General features: G+C 30.0%; 1 protein-coding gene across 1 annotated transcript; it reads left to right on the top strand.

Annotated features, from left to right (window-relative positions):
- The first annotated feature begins 9,595 nt into the window (after positions 1-9,595).
- On the top strand, positions 9,596-18,808 carry LOC105173772 (beta-glucosidase 12). The gene is made up of 13 exons (XM_011095652.3): positions 9,596-9,787; positions 9,912-9,981; positions 11,268-11,326; positions 12,643-12,718; positions 14,476-14,553; positions 14,651-14,738; positions 14,824-15,082; positions 15,689-15,804; positions 15,937-16,151; positions 16,655-16,686; positions 16,775-16,877; positions 17,207-17,309; positions 18,470-18,808. Exons 1-13 carry the CDS (start codon positions 9,620-9,622, stop codon positions 18,639-18,641), a joined length of 1,539 nt encoding a protein of 512 aa, XP_011093954.1. The 5' UTR covers positions 9,596-9,619; the 3' UTR covers positions 18,642-18,808.
- The last annotated feature ends 456 nt before the right edge of the window (positions 18,809-19,264 follow it).

Here is a 19,264-nt window from a genome sequence, read left to right as displayed (position 1 = left end):
AAAGAAGATAACGTACCGACGAACACCGACAACGAAGAACTCACCTTTATGCGATGATACTGGTGGCTAGCTGGTACACGTTTGCGTACGAGTGGGATTTTGCAGAACACGAGAAAGAAAAGGGTTTGAAGTGAAAAATCGAGAGCGAAGTGAAGGCGGTGGGGGTGTCTACAAGGACAACGGTGTCATTTCAAGTGCTAATTTGAGGGTAATATAGTCAAAACCACACGGCTGCGGCGTCGGGATAGTATGAATCCCATCCAAATTGGCCGGATTCTTATCAGCAGATTAATCACACCATGTCCCGGGCTTTGTTGGGTAGTAACAGGCCGCCTCATTAGCAAGTAAACGAATGACTGATCAGGACTACGGCGTAGATCCCGCCTAATATGCCTTAGTAAACATGCCCTAAGTATAAGGAGTCTGAATAATTATTTTGGTTTCACGTACAGTCATGTTTTTTAATTTGGCATCATTATAAATATTTATTTATTATTTAACATTTTTTAAATATCTCGAAATTTTAGTGCCCGTCCAACGGAAGATTCAATTTCGTTAACTTTGTTACGTTTTCATCCAATTTTAATGAACTGGTCAAAATGTCATTTTGAATTATTACAAATTATAATTTTATATATTGTATATTATCTTTTTGAATTTGTTTATGACTAATATGTCATATGGATTGTTTACTTTGCTTACCTGAGGAATTTTTTATATTTTTTCCAAATGTCATTCGGAAAAAATAATAATAAGGATAAAGAAGTAATTTTACCTGAGCATCGAGTGCTATATAATTATTGTTTATCTGAGAAAGAGTATTTATAATTATGTTAAATTTCAAAAGATATAAGTGGAAATTTACCCTTTAATTTAATCTATTGACTGAACTAATCATGTCCAATTTCATACACTTTTACCGTCAAAACTAATAGGAGGAAGAAAAATACTGACCTAATGATAGATAAAATATTCGTGCCAAAGTAATTCCTGAAAGTTGTCAAACCCCTACCCACCCTTGTGATATTTTTTCAATATATCAATCATCAATACATAATACATATATATATAGATATATATAATTAACAAATAATTCTTATTATTATAAACAAATAACTTGTTTCAAAGTAAACCAGTTGATGAGGGTTAAATTGTTAAAAGACAGAAAAGTCCTTCATTAAGGGCATAATGGTTATTTTTATTAAGATCCGCAACTGGTAATGAGTCAGGTCGTTGGAACCTTCCCCGCAGGTTGACCCAGGGTTTGAAGAAGGCTGGGCACCTCACGATTGACGCTAGGAGCCTCAGATTAAGACATATGGACTAATCTACAGTACCAAATAAGACCATATAAATACTTCACATCTGACTCATTTAAGGTAACTGGCATTTATTACTTTGATTCTTTGACTTCAAATAGCATATTTTTATCTCGGCCACCAACTAACTTGGACATCGGATGGTCTTCATTGGGACGAGCCTGACTAGCCTGACGTACTTGTTTAATTCCTCAGAACCCATCACAGATTTGGGGAGAATACGTGGCTGGATCTAGATCGTTGATCGTGGTCGCTCATCGAGCCGGATCACCAGCATCTGCACATGGATGATTATACTTATTTTTATTGTTTTCTTTTTCAAGTATTTGAGGAGATTAACCGTAAATTTAGCTTTTATTATAGTGATATTGAGTTTTTCTCTCCATAGTTTATAATCTCTTTATCATCTCTATTTTTATTACTTATGCTATGATCTCTGTACTATGTAATTTTAATAATAATATACACCCTAGTATTTATAAGTTCTTCTACTATTTGTTAAAATAAAATCACGCTTTAAAAAATGAAAAAAATATATTATAAAATTTGACGTGAATTATTTTACAGAAATTGATGGTGCATGTTGCTAAATTGAGATAATCAGAATAAATAGTCCTTAGCGGGTGAGGATGGGAAAAAAAGGTTTCGGTTAAAAAGATCAAACTAATCTATTTTCCGGTGTAGGTTCAAGGGTGCAAGTTTGTAAATATGATCTATTTTACGAGTCTAAAGTGCAAAAATTATAATTTGAACGGACAAAAAATCCTTCATATTCATACTGACATAATTTTATGACAAGAAAAATTGCCAAAAACAAGTGGAGAGTGCATTGTGCATATAAATATAGGGCGAATAGCACTTTATACCCATGTGATATTGAAAATGAGCACATTATCCTCCTATAAAAAAAAATAGAGCAATTTACCTCTCTGTACTTTTTAAAATGAAGCAATTTACCTCCTTATACAGGAAGATACCGCGAAGACATTCATAACATGCTCTACCACAGTTTTTAGCAGATAACCCCAATTTAGGTTTAATAGTACATCCCAACAGAGGACGACCATATTTGTTCAATTTATCTCTCTCAACTTGGATCCCATGAGGCGGGCCTTGGAAAGTTTTAACATAAGCAGTAGGGATTCGCACATCTTCCAGACGTAGAGCACGTAGGGCTTTGAATCCAAATACATTTCCTACAATGGAAGTAAACATGTTAGTAACAGAACCTTCTTCAAAAAGGTCTAAAGGGTAAGGTACATAACAGATATATTGATCTGTTTCTCCAGGAACCGGCTCGATGTGGTAGCATCGCCCTTTGTAACTATCAAGACTGGTAAGTCCATCGTTCCACACAGTTGTCCATGTACCAGTAGAAGATTCGGCAGCTACCGCGGCCCCTGCTTCTTCAGGCGGAGCTCCAGGTTGAGGAGTTACTCGGAATGCTGCCAAGATATCAGTATCTTTGGTTTCGTATTCAGGAGTATAGTAAGTCAATTTGTACTCTTTAACACCCGCTTTGAATCCAACAAAAGCTTTAGTCTTTGTTTGTGGTGACATAAATCCCTCCCTACAACTCATGAATTAAGAATTCTGACAACAACAAGGTCTACTCAACACGAATGAATTAGGCGTTAATGAAACTTTTCACAGGAATTTTTAACAAACTTTCCAACTAATACTAATATTATCAACTAATCAGAATATTTGATTATTAGACCATGGTATTTGATTTACCAAACATATCATTATTGTATACTCTTTCATATATATAGAGCAACCCCATTTTTCTTTTTGACCTTTTTTGGGAATCGAAATACCTAACCTAACTAATAAGAAATTCCCCCTTGACAGGGGTATATGTTGTATATGTAAATCCTAGATGTGAAAATAGGCGGAATTCATCTATGAAACGAAAGGGTATAAAAAAACGAAAAGAATAGGCTATAGGCGTAAATCAATATGCTGAAATAAAAAATAAGAAGGGCCAATAAGATAGAAATAATGAATCGTAATGTAAATAGAGTTTAGGTTCGAATTCCATAGAATATTTTATATAATATAGATGGGATTGTCTATAATGATAGACAAATGAAAAACTTTCTCAAGATCCTTATTCATCCACTTGAAATTTTCAAAATAGCTTGGTTGAGCTTGCAAATTCACTCATTGAATAAGTAAACAATTGAATTGGATTCGATTGAACAGCACGAACAAAATCGAGTGCTAACTCCCATTTCTTATTGAATTAACTGATCGACCTGCTATCGGACATTTATCTTGAATTCTATAATTTTCACAAGAAAATTTTGACATATTTTTTTTATTTATTATTATTATGAGAATTAATCCTACTACTTCTGGTTCTGGGGTTTCCACGCTTGAAAAAAAAAACCCGGGGCATATCGTCCAAATCATGGTCCGGTACTAGATGTAGCCTTTCCGCCGGGCAAGATGCCTAATATTTATAATGCTCTGGTAGTTAAAGGTTGCGATACTGTTGGTCAACCAATTAATGTGACTTCTGAGGTACAGCAATTATTAGGAAATAATCGAGTTCGGGTTGTAGCTATGAGTGCTACAGATGGTCTGATGAGAGGAATGGAAGTGATTGATACGGGAGCTCCTCTAAGTGTTCCGGTCGGTGGAGGGACTCTGGGACGAATTTTCAACATGCTTGGAGAGCCTGTTGATAATTTAGGTCCTGTAGATACTCGTACAACATTTCCTATTCATCGATCTGCGCCTGCCTTTATACAGTTAGATACAAAATTATCTATTTTTGGAACAGGAATTAAAGTAGTAGATCTTTTAGCCCCTTATCGCCGTGGGGGAAAAATCGGACTATTTGGGGGAGCTGGGGTTGGTAAAACGGTACTCATTATGGAATTGATTAACAATATTGCCAAAGCCCATAGGGGCATATCCGTATTTGGCGGAGTGGGTGAACGTACTCGTGAAGGAAATGATCTTTACATGGAAATGAAAGAATCTGGAGTGATTAATGAAGAAAATATTGCAGAATCAAAAGTGGCTCTAGTTTACGGTCAGATGAATGAACCGCCCGGAACTTGTATGAGAGTTGATTTGACTGCCCTAACGATGGCGGAATATTTTCGAGATGTTAATGAACAAGATGTACTTCTATTTATTTGGCCAAAGGTGTGCATTCATGAGCCCATGCTAAAGTTTCAATCAATTCCTGCCAATATCCACGCCAGGAGATTAAGAACATAAATCCAGTAGCCCAAACAAGATGTCCAAATAAGAACATCCATGCCCAAACCGATAAACTATTCATACCAAAAGGGTTATATCCATTGATAAGTTGTGAAGAGTTTAACCATAAATAATCTCTTAGCCAGCCCATCAAATAAGTGGAAGATTCATTAAACTGTGAAACGTTACCCTGCCATAATGTGATGTGCTTCCAATGCCAATAAAAAGTAACTCATCCAATAGTATTTAACATCCAAAAAACTGCCAAATAAAAAGTGTCCCATGCCGAAATTACAGTATTTTTTTCTTTAAAAATTAAAAACTTATAAAAAATCAAATGGATTGGATGGAAGAATTTTAAAAATTATAACAAAATTATCCATTAAAAGGATCAAAATTTTATAAAATAAATGAAATTATAATTTTTAATACATATAGACATTTTGGTCAGTTCACCATAAAAAATCGCTTAAAATTTTTAACAGATTGAACTAATTGTTAGACGACCATTGAAGTGAGGAGGTATTAATTTTTCAAACGGAGGTATTTTTAAATTTGAAAGAAATATTATATAAATTACATTTGCACGTGCATTGGGTTTGCGTTTCCGACTAGTTCTTTTGAAACTTAAATTCCGAGTTACTTCTAAATCTTGTAGCTGAATTAAGAAAAAAACTAAAGATGAATAACAATTTATTTTCCTGTGATATTGAAAATGAGTATATTATTCCTCTATGAAAAAAAATATAACAATTTATCCCGCCTGTGCTTTTTAAAATGAAGCAATTTACATCCATTATTTTAAAAAATATAGGCAGGTAAATCGCTATTTATTTTTTCATAAGGAGGTAATTTGCTCATTTGCAATATCACAAAGGAGTTGCTTGCATTTTTCCCAAAAAGCTAACCTTATTTGTATGGTCAAAATTGAACTAACTATATCATATATACAATATATTTTGCTACGCAATCAATGTATAACTAAAAAAAATAACCAATCACATCAAAATTATAATATACTTATTATGTAATTAATTTAATTAAACCAGACCTTCTCAAAATAAAAATCTCCAGTTATAGGCGAGTTAGTTGTTGTCATGTACTTAGGGATTTCTGAAATTTATTCGAATCATACATTTTACGCTTTTGCTTTAATTGTTCATAGATTTTATTTCATAATCTTTTTAGGTAAATTAGGGGGTGTTTGGTCCCCCCTACTACTATGCTTGCGACGATAGCTTCTGCCAGTGGGCACTGTTAAGGAAGTAATCATTGTGTTTAGTTTTATTTTTAATTTATTTTTATACATTTTGTGAAGATAAAGAGAGAAAAATAAAGATGAATAAGTATGTATTAGAGATAGTGCATATGTTTAAATTTATTTTTGGAGATAATATAAAATAAGTATGGTATGTTTGATATTATTTAGTAGGAGACAAAAACTACTGTTCATTGTCAAATCATATATTCTTTTATATATATTTATATATATATGAGTATGTATATAATTCTTTTAGTTGTAGGGCCTATAATTAATGCAAAAATTTATTTTGACCAAAAACAAATGAGGCACTGTTTCAAAATATTTCAAAAGACCACCAAAACTTTCAAAACAAATCAAGGCAAATATTGTCCATATTTTAGCTCATCTCGAAGACGGGCCAAAAATAAAACCAAATATTATGAACAGTTTTCCAATAAAATTATATTTTTCGTCCATAAAATGGGAGAGTCTACAAATTGGTTATTTGTATTAGAGAAATTTAAAATAATTTGAAAACTTAAAATTTTCTTTTTAACACATGTAATCCCACATTCTAATTTCTGTGAAAAAATAAATGCAAGAATTACATGTTATATGCATAGCTGTTATGGTTTTGTGACTAAATGTGTTGAAAAATTTAATTTTGAGATCAAAAGTATAGACTACTGTGTCCTATAACGAAAAATGTTAGGGTAAAGTTAATTCATTAATCGTCTCACATAATAGATTTGTGGAAAAAGTTGTATTTTTCGTCCCGCATAATAGGAGGGTCTACAATTTTAGTCTCGAACTTGAATTTTTTCGACACATTTATTTTCAAAAGCCACTTTCTCTCAAAAAAATATTGTCAAATGCACTACATGTGATTTTTTTTGTTTATCGTTTTGCCGACGTTAGGTTGTGGGGCCAAATGTATGGGAATATAATATCTACAGATTTAGCTATGACCATAATATGCGTCATGCTTCGGTATATGTACATATTATTTATTAAGTATAAGGAGTCAGAATAATAATTTTTGGTTTCATGCCATTTAGAGTAATTTACAGTCATGTTTTTTAATTTGGAATAACTATAAATATTTTTTTATTATTTAAAATATTTTAAGTATCTCCAGATTTTAATGTCCGTTCAATAAAAGAGTCAATTCCATTAGCTCCGTTACGTTTTCATCCAATTTTAATGAATTGGTCAAAATATCATTTTAGATTATTACGAATTATAATTTTATATATTAGTTATAATTTTTTAAATTTTTTTGTGACTAATATGTCATATGGATTGTTTTCTTTGCTTACCTGAGGAATTTTTTATATTTGTTTCAAACATTTTCTGTAAAAAACAATAATAAGGGTAAAGAATTAGTTTTACCTTAGCATCTAGTGCTAAACAATTATTTTTTATTTCAGGATGAGTATTTATAATTATGTTAAATTTCAAAAGATATAAGTGTAAGTTTACCTTTTAATTTAATCTATTGATTGAACTAATCATGAACAATTTCATACACTTCTACCGTCAAAACTAATAGGAGGAAGAAAAATACTAACCTGATGATAGGTAAAATATTCGTGCCAAAGTAATTCCTGAAAGTTGTCAACCCCTACTCACCCTTGTGATATGTTTTCAATCAATATTTAATATATATATATATATATATAGTTAACCAATAATTCTTATTACTATAGACAAATAACTTGTTTTAAAGTGAACCAGTTGATAAGGGTTAAATTGTTAAAAGACAGAAAAGCCCTTCATTAAGGGCATAATAGCTGATGAGGGTTAAATTGTTAAAAGACATAAAAGCCTTTCATTAAGGGCATAATGGTCATTTTCACCAAGATCCGGGGAACAGGCCGTGGTTTGGGTTGTTTAAACCCTCCCAGCGGGTTGACCCGAGGTTTGAAGAAGGTTGGGCACTACATGATTGAAGCTAGGAGCCTCAGATAAAGATACGTGAACTTATCTACAATACCAAATAAGACCCTATAAATATTTCAGATCTGACTCATTCAAGGTAACTGGCATTTATTACTTTGACTCTGTGACTTCAGATCGCATATTTCTATCTCGATCACCAACTAACTTGGGTGTCGGAGGGTCTTCATCAGGACAAGCCCGACTAGCATGACGTACTTGTTTAATTTCTCAAGACCCATCACAAATTTGGGGAGGATACGTGACTGGATGTAGATCGTTGACCGTGGTCGCTTATTGGAGTCAGATCACTAGCATTTGCACATTGATGATTATTTGAACCTTATAACTCAAAGTCATGAGATCTCAACTTTGTCAATTAAATTATACATACTTTTCATTTTTTGTTGTCTCTAATTTATTTTGTATTTTGACTAACAAAATAAGTTGCCTAAATAAGTTGACCCAAAAATACAAAATAAGTTGACTAACAAAATAATTTTGACTAACAAATAAGCTAATCGAGGACAAATATTTACTTCCATCTAATAAATAAGTCCATCTGTTAGTCAAAATTTACTAAATTTGCTGATATTGAATAAAAATTAATATTTATCCTCAATTAGCTTATTGCTGACTTGTTGTAGGTTAAACAATTTTTTTCCACCTAAATTAAAATCGATAGGACGTATACAATATGAGTTTCGGACAACGATTTTTGAATAAAACAAACATGAAATATGAACAGGATTTTTGGGGATAAAGGGAGTACGTGTGATCTTTATCAAACTTCAAGAACACGTACACTTGATTCGTAATGCATATTATGTTTTAATATAGATCAAGTGAGTGAAATGCTTCATTTTCTACAATCATCATCTGAACACCTTTTTTTAATTAATTTCTCAACATAGAATTCAAACATTCAAATAGTCATTCGCTGTTTAAATAAGATAAACCACATACCAACCAAGTTTGAGGGCAAATTTATTGTACTATATGCAGAAAACGGAGTCCTCACATATGTTGCAAGAAAGATATCATAAAGAGTCGATTTATTGCAGAAAATTGTAATTTTAATCTTAAATTATAGCAATTTATTCCTTTAGAAGGAGGTGTCTAATACACCCGTCCCTCTCGCGAGTGGACATAATCTTTTTCAAAATAAATATTGTTTTTATATAGTATATTATATATAAATTTATTAATAATTATAATTTATATAAATATTTATTAAATAGAAAAATACTATTTTTTATATAAACTTTATAATATTTTTAATAATATATACTTTTTTATTTATTAAAAAAGAAAAAAACCTCACCCACCCCACCCCTCCTCATCGGCTACCGCCGCCCCCGCCCCCGCCCCCTGCCTTCTCCCCCTAGCCCGCTCCCCCTCTTATTTGTTTAAATATTAATCGTCGATTGAAATAAATTAAAATCTGAACCGTAGATTTACTAGTTTAATTTTGACCTTAAATTCAAATTAGATTCAATGGTTATTAAATAAGGTTAAAAATATAATTTCATAATAAAAAATTAAAGAAAAAATGAGTGAATTACACGAACTCGCATGAGGGTGTAAATGTTCTATTTTTTTTTAATAAGGGGATAATTTACCATCTTTTTTTCACAGGACAGTAACTTGCTCATTTCATACAATACTGGGGATAATTTGCATTTAACCCTTTTTTGGACGGAACCATTAAATTTTGAAATTTCAAAAAATATGGGACTAATATTGCCAAAGCCATGTATTGGGGCCAAAGTCACAATTGCCCCCAATTTATTGTGTGCGTTGGACCATACAAATTTGGTTATTTATCAAAGGCATCTCCACGTCTATATAATGGATCATCAAATGAAACTGTCTCTGGCATCTGAAAACAAGGAAAGCCATGGCAGCTCAACGCGGCTGTATCACTCTACAAGTTGTGCTATTTCTGATCATTTGCTCATCATCTGCAAGCACAGGGTTCGGATCAACAAACGACACTTTGCCGCATTTCAGTCGTAGCAGCTTCCCCCAAGGCTTTGTATTCGGAGCTGCTTCGTCTGCCTATCAAGTAAACTGATCCATATCATCTTCTGCATTTACTCTTTCACTCGTCTAATAAACCCTAAATTTTTCAGTCATGCAAAACTCTCGGCGTTAGGTTTCATCTTTCTGTGTGGTTAATTGTTTGGTAGTATGAAGGCGCTGCGTCTGAAGGTGGGAGAGGACCAAGCATATGGGATACTTACACCCACAAATTTCCAGGTCGTTTTTACATGCAAAATATTCTTTTTTTTTTCTTTTTCTTTATATATACGCTCACAATTTACCTCTCTGTATTTTTTAAAATATAACAATTTATCCCCTATGATTTGTAAATTGAAGCAATTTATAACTTGTTGTATAAGGAGGTAAATTGTTTCATTTTAAAAAGTATAGGGGGTAAATTATGATATTATTTTTCATAAATGGGTAAAGTGTTCGTTTCCAATATCACAGGAGATAAATTGTTATTCACCCTATGTATATATATGTATTGCATAAAATATACTAACAGAAGAAGGCGGAGGCGTGGTTCCTTAATTATGTTTTAGTATGTACTTTCTTTTTTGTTACAATTGGAAATATTTAGAAAGAGAATTTGAAATCCCTCATTTTTTAACAAATATAGTCTAGATTTGAACTTGGAGAATTTAAAATCCTTTAATCTAGAATTAATCTGATTAAATTCAAAGAATTTGTTCATAAATTTTGATATTCATAATCTCAAAGTCGTCAATTCGAACGTAGCATCTCGTATTATATTTAAACGTGATGGAGGAATAGTGATCCCAAATACTTCTGATTATATTATATGTGACATGATTATGATATGAATGGAATAATTTTTTAATTCACATTTAGTGAAATACTATAAAATATGTGCATATATATATATATATATATATAGAATTAGAGATTGAAGCAGAATCGATGTGTGTGGTGTTTAAAATTTTATTATATTTTTTAAGTAAAATAAATGAAAGAAAAATAAAAAAATAATTAATCAAATTTTATAAAATAAATTAATTCTGCACATGCATTGACAAAAAATGTTGATATATAATTAATTAAGTGAAGAGATAGCTATTTGTGAAAGGAAAAAGATAAAACGTGTATACCCATGTAATCAGTGATATATAGGAAATCACTATATATATATACAAGTATTTTTTTTTTAAATCAAACCAAATGAATTAAAAGTAACTGTGCTATATTTATTACGCGATCGTTCATTTTTTTAAAATTATACATTAATTGTACAATAAATATATTACATTTATCATATAATTAATTCAAGTTTGATTGAATTAAAATCTGGCATTCTATGATTTGTAAACGACAAGAAGTTGTTTGATTTTCTAAAATCTACAGAAAAATCAAAAGGACTTGCACTTTTATCCCATCTAAAAGTTACGTCTTTGATTGTTTTTTTTTTTTTTTTCTATAGTTGAAAAGTTTAATTAATATGTAGGCAACTTGACAACTTCTATCATCTGACAATTTTACAGACAAAATAGCTGACCGGAGCAACGCAGACGTGGCTGACAACTTCTATCATCTGTATAAGGTAGTGTCTGAATTCTAGATGATTTTGTCTCTGGTAAAGCATTGGCCATACTAATGATTGGAGCATATTCAGTAGGCCTGGATAATTTAAATTTTTATTCTATATTTATTTAATTTAATAAAAAGGAAGGATGATATATGAAGAACTTGTCAAAGCTGCTTAAATATTTTAATTTTAAATGTGTTTGAGTAAAAGACTATTGATAAAGTCAAGTGATCAAATAAAAGGTTATTTTATGAAAAAACTATATATATATATTGCTTATTTTTTTTAAAAAATTTTGAATAAATTATATATCAAGAATTATTTATATATTTCATAATTTGATTTGAATATAATTATATCAAATTTAGACAAAAGTGAAAAGTGTTAGTAATTAATAGTTTGAATACTAATAAGACGGTGTACGGGTCAACTAATTATAAGCTTTTAAAAATTGTTTACTGATGTTCGAGAGTTTATAAGAAGTTGAAACGTATTAATTTGGTAAAATTTTCGAAAATGAGCTCACAAGGAAAATAAAAAAAAAAAGGGAGGAGTTAAGAGTTTATAAACTCTTTTAAAAAGGTAAAGGGTATTTTCTTCATTTTTGATCGTATTAATTATAAATTTTGCCCTTACTAATATTTTATAAGCTCCGTGACCTTATTATATACAAACACTTTAAAAATTAAGAGGGTGTTTGGATAAATAAAATATCAGAGCTCATAAGAGTTAAATTATTTGATATAATAAGTTCTTTATATTATAATAATATGAAAAAAAAGACATCAAAGTTTTGAAATCTAAATTATATATATAAATAAATAGATAATTTTGCTTGGGGGGACGTCATATATGACCGGCAAAGGTGAAGCTTTAACAAAGTTTACGAATGTATTGTGGTCTATTAAATATTGAGATTAAAGAGCTTATAAGATTTAAAATATTGTTTTAAGGATCTTATAAGCTCTTTTAAAAAATAATTTGTTGAACGATTTTCAAGAGCTAATAAAGTGTCAAACATCTTTGGAGATATTTTGAGAAACTTATAAACTTAGCCAAATACTCTTTTAATTATAAAACAAGATTTAACACCTTATAAATTGTAAATACATCTCATAAGATATCTGAGTTTAAAATTATTTTTAAATATATTTAGACAAATATCCTCTAAATATATATTCAGAGTAGATTTATTTTGTTTATTATTTTTAAATATATTTAGACAAATATCCTCTAAATATAAATTATTTAACTCATCTTACGTTTGGGTTTCTTTTTTTCCCACTATCTGTATGTAATTAATAATTGTTAGTGAAAATATAATGTTGCAGGAGGACGTGAAGTTGATAAAGCATTTAGGATTGAATGCTTTCAGAATGTCCATTTCTTGGTCACGGATATTACCTCGTAAGACTAGGAAATATTATTATTATTCTTATTATTATTATTATCTTAAAAAAAGAAATAATCATTCATTTTGAGAAGTTATACAGCAAAAGATATCAAAATTAGGGTTAATTAAATGCAATTACCTCCTATGGTTGTGAATGAGACAAAAAAAAAGAAATAGTAATTAATCCCTCGTACTTTTTAAAATACAGTAATTTATCTCCATATCTATATGAAAACATAGGGAGTAAATTATTTTATTTAAAAAAATACAGGAATGTAAATTGTTATTTTTTTTATAGAGGAGTAATTTGCTCATTTCCAATATCACAAGGGGGATGCTTACATTTTTCCCATTTAAATTATGGTAAATATTAATTGTTACCCAAATGCTATTAGTTGTTGTCTTTGCTTGTGAGGTCAAATCGTTATATATCTATAGTTAAAAATCATGCCAAACGTTGATTAATCGTAATAAAAATTTAGATTTTTACATTAATTTTCTATGATCATAATATATAAAAAATATTAATTTATCTTAATTTGAGCCGTCATCAATTATAACGTAGGAAACAATTCAATTTTTTTTAAAAAATAAAATAACTACTTGAACAACACAATACAATAGGGAAAAAAAAAAATCGTTCTATAACTTTGACCCAAATTCCTTTTGGTTCTTTAACTTTGACAATATTAGTTTAATATCAATTTTATATGAATTTTGTCCTTTAGCCTAATTAAATTCCTATTAGTTTAATATTAATTTTATTTGAATTTTGTCCTTTAGCCTAATTTAGGACTTTTTTGCCGTTTTGATGATAAAACTTAATAGTTCATCTGATGCTCTTAAAAGGTCCAACATGCTTTAGAAATAAAACTAAGTCTCCAGAAATTCATACCATCTATGTAAGCATTAGTTATGAGATGCAAAATAAATAGAGGTGGACTAAATTTGCTCTTTAAAAAACTATGCATGGGTAAAATTGTTCGAAATTGAGTCATAGGACTAAAATTATACAATTCTAAAAGTTATAGGAGTAAAACTAAAATTCATAAATTTAAAAAACTAAAATTAATAATAAACAAATTTAAAGAACTAAATTTTTTTCCCAATACAATACAGAGAAACACCAAAACGAATAATGAACATATGAAACTCAAATTAGAATGACTAGAAATTTTTTTTATTCTCTTTCTCAAGTTCAAACCCTCCACCAAACAATAAGTTTTTTATTTTTTGCAATTTTGATCCTTTAGTTACACATATTTACACTTTAGTTTTTTAAAAAAATAAAACTTGCAATTTTTATCTATTATTTTTGTAGTGTTTCTTAAAATACTAAAATATCAAACACTTTATAAAATTAATTCAAGTTCCTAACATACCCTTTATAATTTAAAAATGAGCTTATATATTCATGATTCAAATATTTTAATTTTTTTTTTAGAAATAAACAAGATTTAACACTTATAAATTCCAAAAATGTCTTACAATTAAGAAACATGAAAACTTAAGACGATTCGCGTAAAAATTAAGACGATTCTTAGTGCTTATTTAGCTTGCTCTATTAGTTCTTGTGCGTTATATAGACTTTGGAGTATTCCTTGGTCTGTCGAGAGAGACGCCACTCATTGAGCACTATTGTACTGTGCAATTGTACTATTTATTTAATGAAAATTACATTTACCTAAACTTACCTTTTTTCTGCCTCCCTTAATTTTATTTTATTAGGATTTTATTATTGAATATTTAATATATATAATATACCTCACAGGTGGGAAGCTAAGTGGGGGAGTGAACAAGGAAGGAATTGCCTTTTACAACAATGTCTTCAACGAGCTCCTTGCAAATGGTCACCAAATTTATATATCTTGCCTTCTTAAATTATTTCCTCAATTTTATACTTTGTACGTTTCTTGTTTTGTTTGTAACTTGAAATAAATGGACAGGTATAATCCCATTTGTGACTCTATTTCATTGGGACCTTCCGCAAGCCCTAGAGGATGAGTATTTAGGCTTTCTAAGTCCTCGTATTGTGTAAGTCAAATTCATATATATTTATTATCTAAATGATATATATGTCAGAATAAAGAGAACCGAGCGTTATTTATTATGGTGACAGTGATGATTTTAAAGATTTTGCGGAACTTTGCTTCAAGGAATTTGGTGACCATGTCAAGTACTGGGTCACAATTAATGAACCCTTTACGTACTCCAATGGTGGCTATGATGGAGGCTTCATCGGCAACCTAGCCCCTGGGAGGTGCTCCAATAGGGCTAATTGTGCCCAAGGGAATTCAGCAACTGAGCCTTATATTGTCGCCCATCACCTACTTCTTGCCCACGCAGCAGCTGCGAGATTATACAAGGATAAGTATCAGGTTTAATTGTTTTTCATTTTCTACACATAAAATATTTGTGTTTTTTTTTAGTATAATAGGGTGGAGTCGTTGAGTTCAGGACCCTCTTCTTTGTCGAGAAGAGTGATACCAATTCAACCGATTGGTTGCTGGCATGTACAAATAATAAACGGATAATAGGAATTTAAATGAATTGAATTAAATGAGAGCGATCATTCAAGTAGTACGACGTAATTCATTTCTTAAGAAAAACTTAGTCTAAACATTAGTAATGAAGCTAGATCCAGATTGTCAATTTGTCATGACGTCCTAATTACCATATTAATCCTATACAAAATGCTTATTATTTATTAATTAGCATGAAATTAAACTTACTAATCCACCTTGATTAGACCTATATTTTTGTAATATATCTTTTTATTATAGAAATGCTAATTATATAAGTATTTTTAAGAATTAAGATATCAAGTAATAATTCAATTCATTTTTCATAACTATTACATTATATAACGAAATAATAGAATATAACAAACTCATATAATGTGAGAAAAGTATCCATATACTCAATATTGAACGTAACCTATAGCTTTTTATTAACGTTAGAAGTTCTCTGTAATTCTGTTGCAGCCAATTCAAAAGGGAGAAATCGGAATAGTTCTAGTGACTCATTGGATGGTACCATATTCAAGCAACCGACTCGATGTTAGAGCAGCACGACGAGCTCTTGATTTTATGTATGGATGGTGAGTATATATACATATAAGTAAGTTTATAAAGTCCAGAAAATTTGAATTATAATTGTAAGAAATTGAAACCAAAATTTTTTAATTTCCAGTATTGAAAATTCCTTTTTTTTTTTTTTTTTGAATTTGTAGGTTCATTAATCCTTTAGTTTATGGGGAATATCCAAGAACCATGCAATCCCTTGTGGGAAATCGATTGCCAAAGTTCACTAAGGAGCAGGCTGCAATGCTAAAAGGATCCTTTGATTATTTGGGATTGAATTATTATACTGGGAATTATGCAGCTCACATTCTCTCTCGCACTGGGAATATCAGCAGCACTACGGACAATATGGCTCGCCTTTCAAGTAAGTTTCAATTTCAAAATTTTGATTCAAAGATTGGGATTTGGAGATACTGATCCACTCTTTTAATTTATACATTTGAGAACGACATTTTAATCTAAATATTTTAATAATATTTTTTAAATATAGTTTTTGAAAGGGTAAAATCCAATTTCTTTCAAAATATATGTATATATATTTTTTTGTAAACACCATTTAGTGGAAAAACTTTGATACTTTGATTTTTTTTTTATGAAATGGTAATTACATAATTATACTGATATAAAACAATAAATTAAAAATTTCATAAATAGTAGATCAATCTATCAGTATAACTAAGATCAATGAAACAAATTGCGAAAAAACTTATGTAAAGTGAGATGGATATCTGTACGTCTGATAAAATTCAAATTCATAATTTCGGATTTATTTACAGCGCCTCAGCTTGAACCGCCGTTCTGTCGCAACATTTTGACACATTGATTCTATAGTAACTTTAACATTATTTTTTGTGAATTGTTTGACAGCTGAAATCAAAGGGGTACCCATCGGCAAACCAGTAAGTTGTCATCAACAATTTTGATAAGTCTTTTGTAACCTATGTTGTCGGATTAATTTTTATAATATCTATACATTATAATTTTTAGACTGGAGTGAGCATTTTCTTTGTTTATCCGAAAGGACTTCACGATCTTCTAATCTACACCAAGGAGAGATACAACAATCCGACCATTTACATCACAGAAACTGGTAAACTTAAAGCATTCTTCTTCATTTACATATATGCATGTACATACAATTATAAATATGAGAAGAAATATAATTTTCTTCTATGATTATAATTATTATGGTAAAAAATAAATAATCATGACGAATACTGGTTAGCTCTGGGCTGAACATCAACTATTTGCTGTTATTTTTACAAGTGGGATCAAAACAACACTCATAACTAAAAGTTACGGCAAATTTTGATTAATTGCGGATCAAATTTAAATTTTCACATCGATCTTGTTTGATCGTAAAAGATTAATTTTTCGTAATGAGATGATATTTGATTTAATTTCTTTAACACTATTTAGGTATGGGTGACGCTAATAATGGTACCATCAAACATGCTATTGAAGACCCCCTGAGAGTTAACTTCTACAATGGGCATCTTCGGGCGGTTCACCAAGCCATCCAGTAAGTTTAATTGTTTTTATTTGCTTGTGAGATGTACCTTATACTATTTTTATTTAATTTTGTTATTTAATATATTTATTTAGTCAAATAATCACAATAAAATAATTAAATAAAATATGTTAAGTAAAAGAATAATAAATATTGTCAATTTGTATAAGTTAAAAATTAACACGCATAGGGTGTGTCCAGCGTTGCTTGCTATAATTTCCTTCGTAGAACATCCCTAAATAAGTTCTTTTTCGACCCCGATAATAATGAGTTGTTTTCCGAATTTTTGTTTACTAAAGCAATGATATAATTATGAAAATTAGATCTAATTATATAAATATTTTTTCATTATTAAAAAATTACTGCAACACTTGTGAGAGTTGTTAGGGTAGAATTCTGCTACTGAATAATGAGTGTTTTTGTAATTACAACTATATTCTCAAAAGGTATAAGTACTTATAATTTTGTAAAAGGACAGAGCCAATTATATAATTATGTCTAATTTTATGAAGTGTTTATGTAATTTAAATAAATTAAGCACTTTTTTTCCTTCCAAAAAAAAAACATCGTATCAAGTGAAATATAGACTCATAAAATAATATGACAAATTTAGGAAATGCATGCAAGACCATGATAGCTCCTTTTTTTTTTTTTTCTTTTTTAATGAGAATTCTTGGTAAGTTAGCAAACATTCCAAATTATACTTGTTGGTATTGAACATAATTGTTTGTAAAACTATCTAATCCCTTATCAAAATCAATCTCTCTCTCTATATATATAGATAGAGGGTGAATAGCAATTTGTTCTGTTGTGATATTGAAAATGAGCACATTACTCCCCTATGAAAAAATTATAGCAATTTACCCCCCTATACTTTTTAAAATAAAACAATTTACCTCCTTATACATGGAGGTAAACTACTTCATTGTAAAAATCATAGGGGGGTAAATTGTTGTATTTTAAAAAATATAGGGAGGTAAATCGCTATTTATTTTTTCATAAGGAGGTAATTTGCTCATTTGCGATGTCACAAGGGGATTGCTTACATTTTTTCCTATATACATATATTATCAAGACAATTTCTTAAAAGATCTTGAAAAGTTAACAACAAGAAATAGAAATCAGCGGTGTACTCAACACTAATATATTCTTCCTCCGTTGTTGGCATGCAGACAAGGTGTGAATGTGAAGGGTTTCTTTGCATGGTCGTTTTTGGACACATTTGAATGGGCATCGGGTTACACCCAACGATTCGGAATTTGCTATGTTGATTTTAAAAATAAACTTAAACGAATTCCCAAAAGGTCAGCTATTTGGATCAAGAATTTCTTGAATGCAAAGTGAGAGGAGCATATGTATATTCATGTAATAAGATCACCCAGTCGAGTGGTCGCCTCTGAAGCATGTTTGGTTTGTGTGGTTGATTTTTGGATGATGATACGCAATAAATGGATATATTTTCCAATACTGACTGTTTGGTTGAAGGTTTTGATTTCTGTGATATTCGATCATCTTTTCTATTCCAGTCCAATATTTGGTTGGATTGTTTGTATCGTGATTATAATATGTAAAACCTCTATAAATTAACACTATATAAATTAATGATTTTTTTAAAATAATAAAATTTTCAGGTTCCGACTTGAGCCTTTGTAAAAAATCATCAAATTTATGGTCCCAAGATTACTAATTATAGAGATTTTATTGTACGGTACTAAGGCCTTATTTATTTTGTTTGATGGGATTAAGGAGGGTTTGATAACTTTATAATTAATATTGGGATATTTGGTAAAATGATAATTTAATAGGGCAAATTACAACAATTTTCTCTCATATTTGTCACTATTATGAATATCCTTCGTTGTTTGAAAAATTACAAATACCCTATGATATTTGAAGAAATTATATAATTCTTAGATGGAGGTATGAAATTATCAACTTTGTCATTACTGTATTTTTTAAAAAAAAAA

The sequence above is a fragment of the Sesamum indicum genome, linkage group LG11 (genome assembly GCF_026168435.1).
Source record: "Sesamum indicum cultivar Baizhima isolate 11 linkage group LG11, ASM2616843v1, whole genome shotgun sequence".
Taxonomy (NCBI): Eukaryota; Viridiplantae; Streptophyta; class Magnoliopsida; order Lamiales; family Pedaliaceae; genus Sesamum; species Sesamum indicum.
Note: the sequence above shows the minus strand (reverse complement) of the source record. Positions and strands in the feature narration are given on the sequence as shown.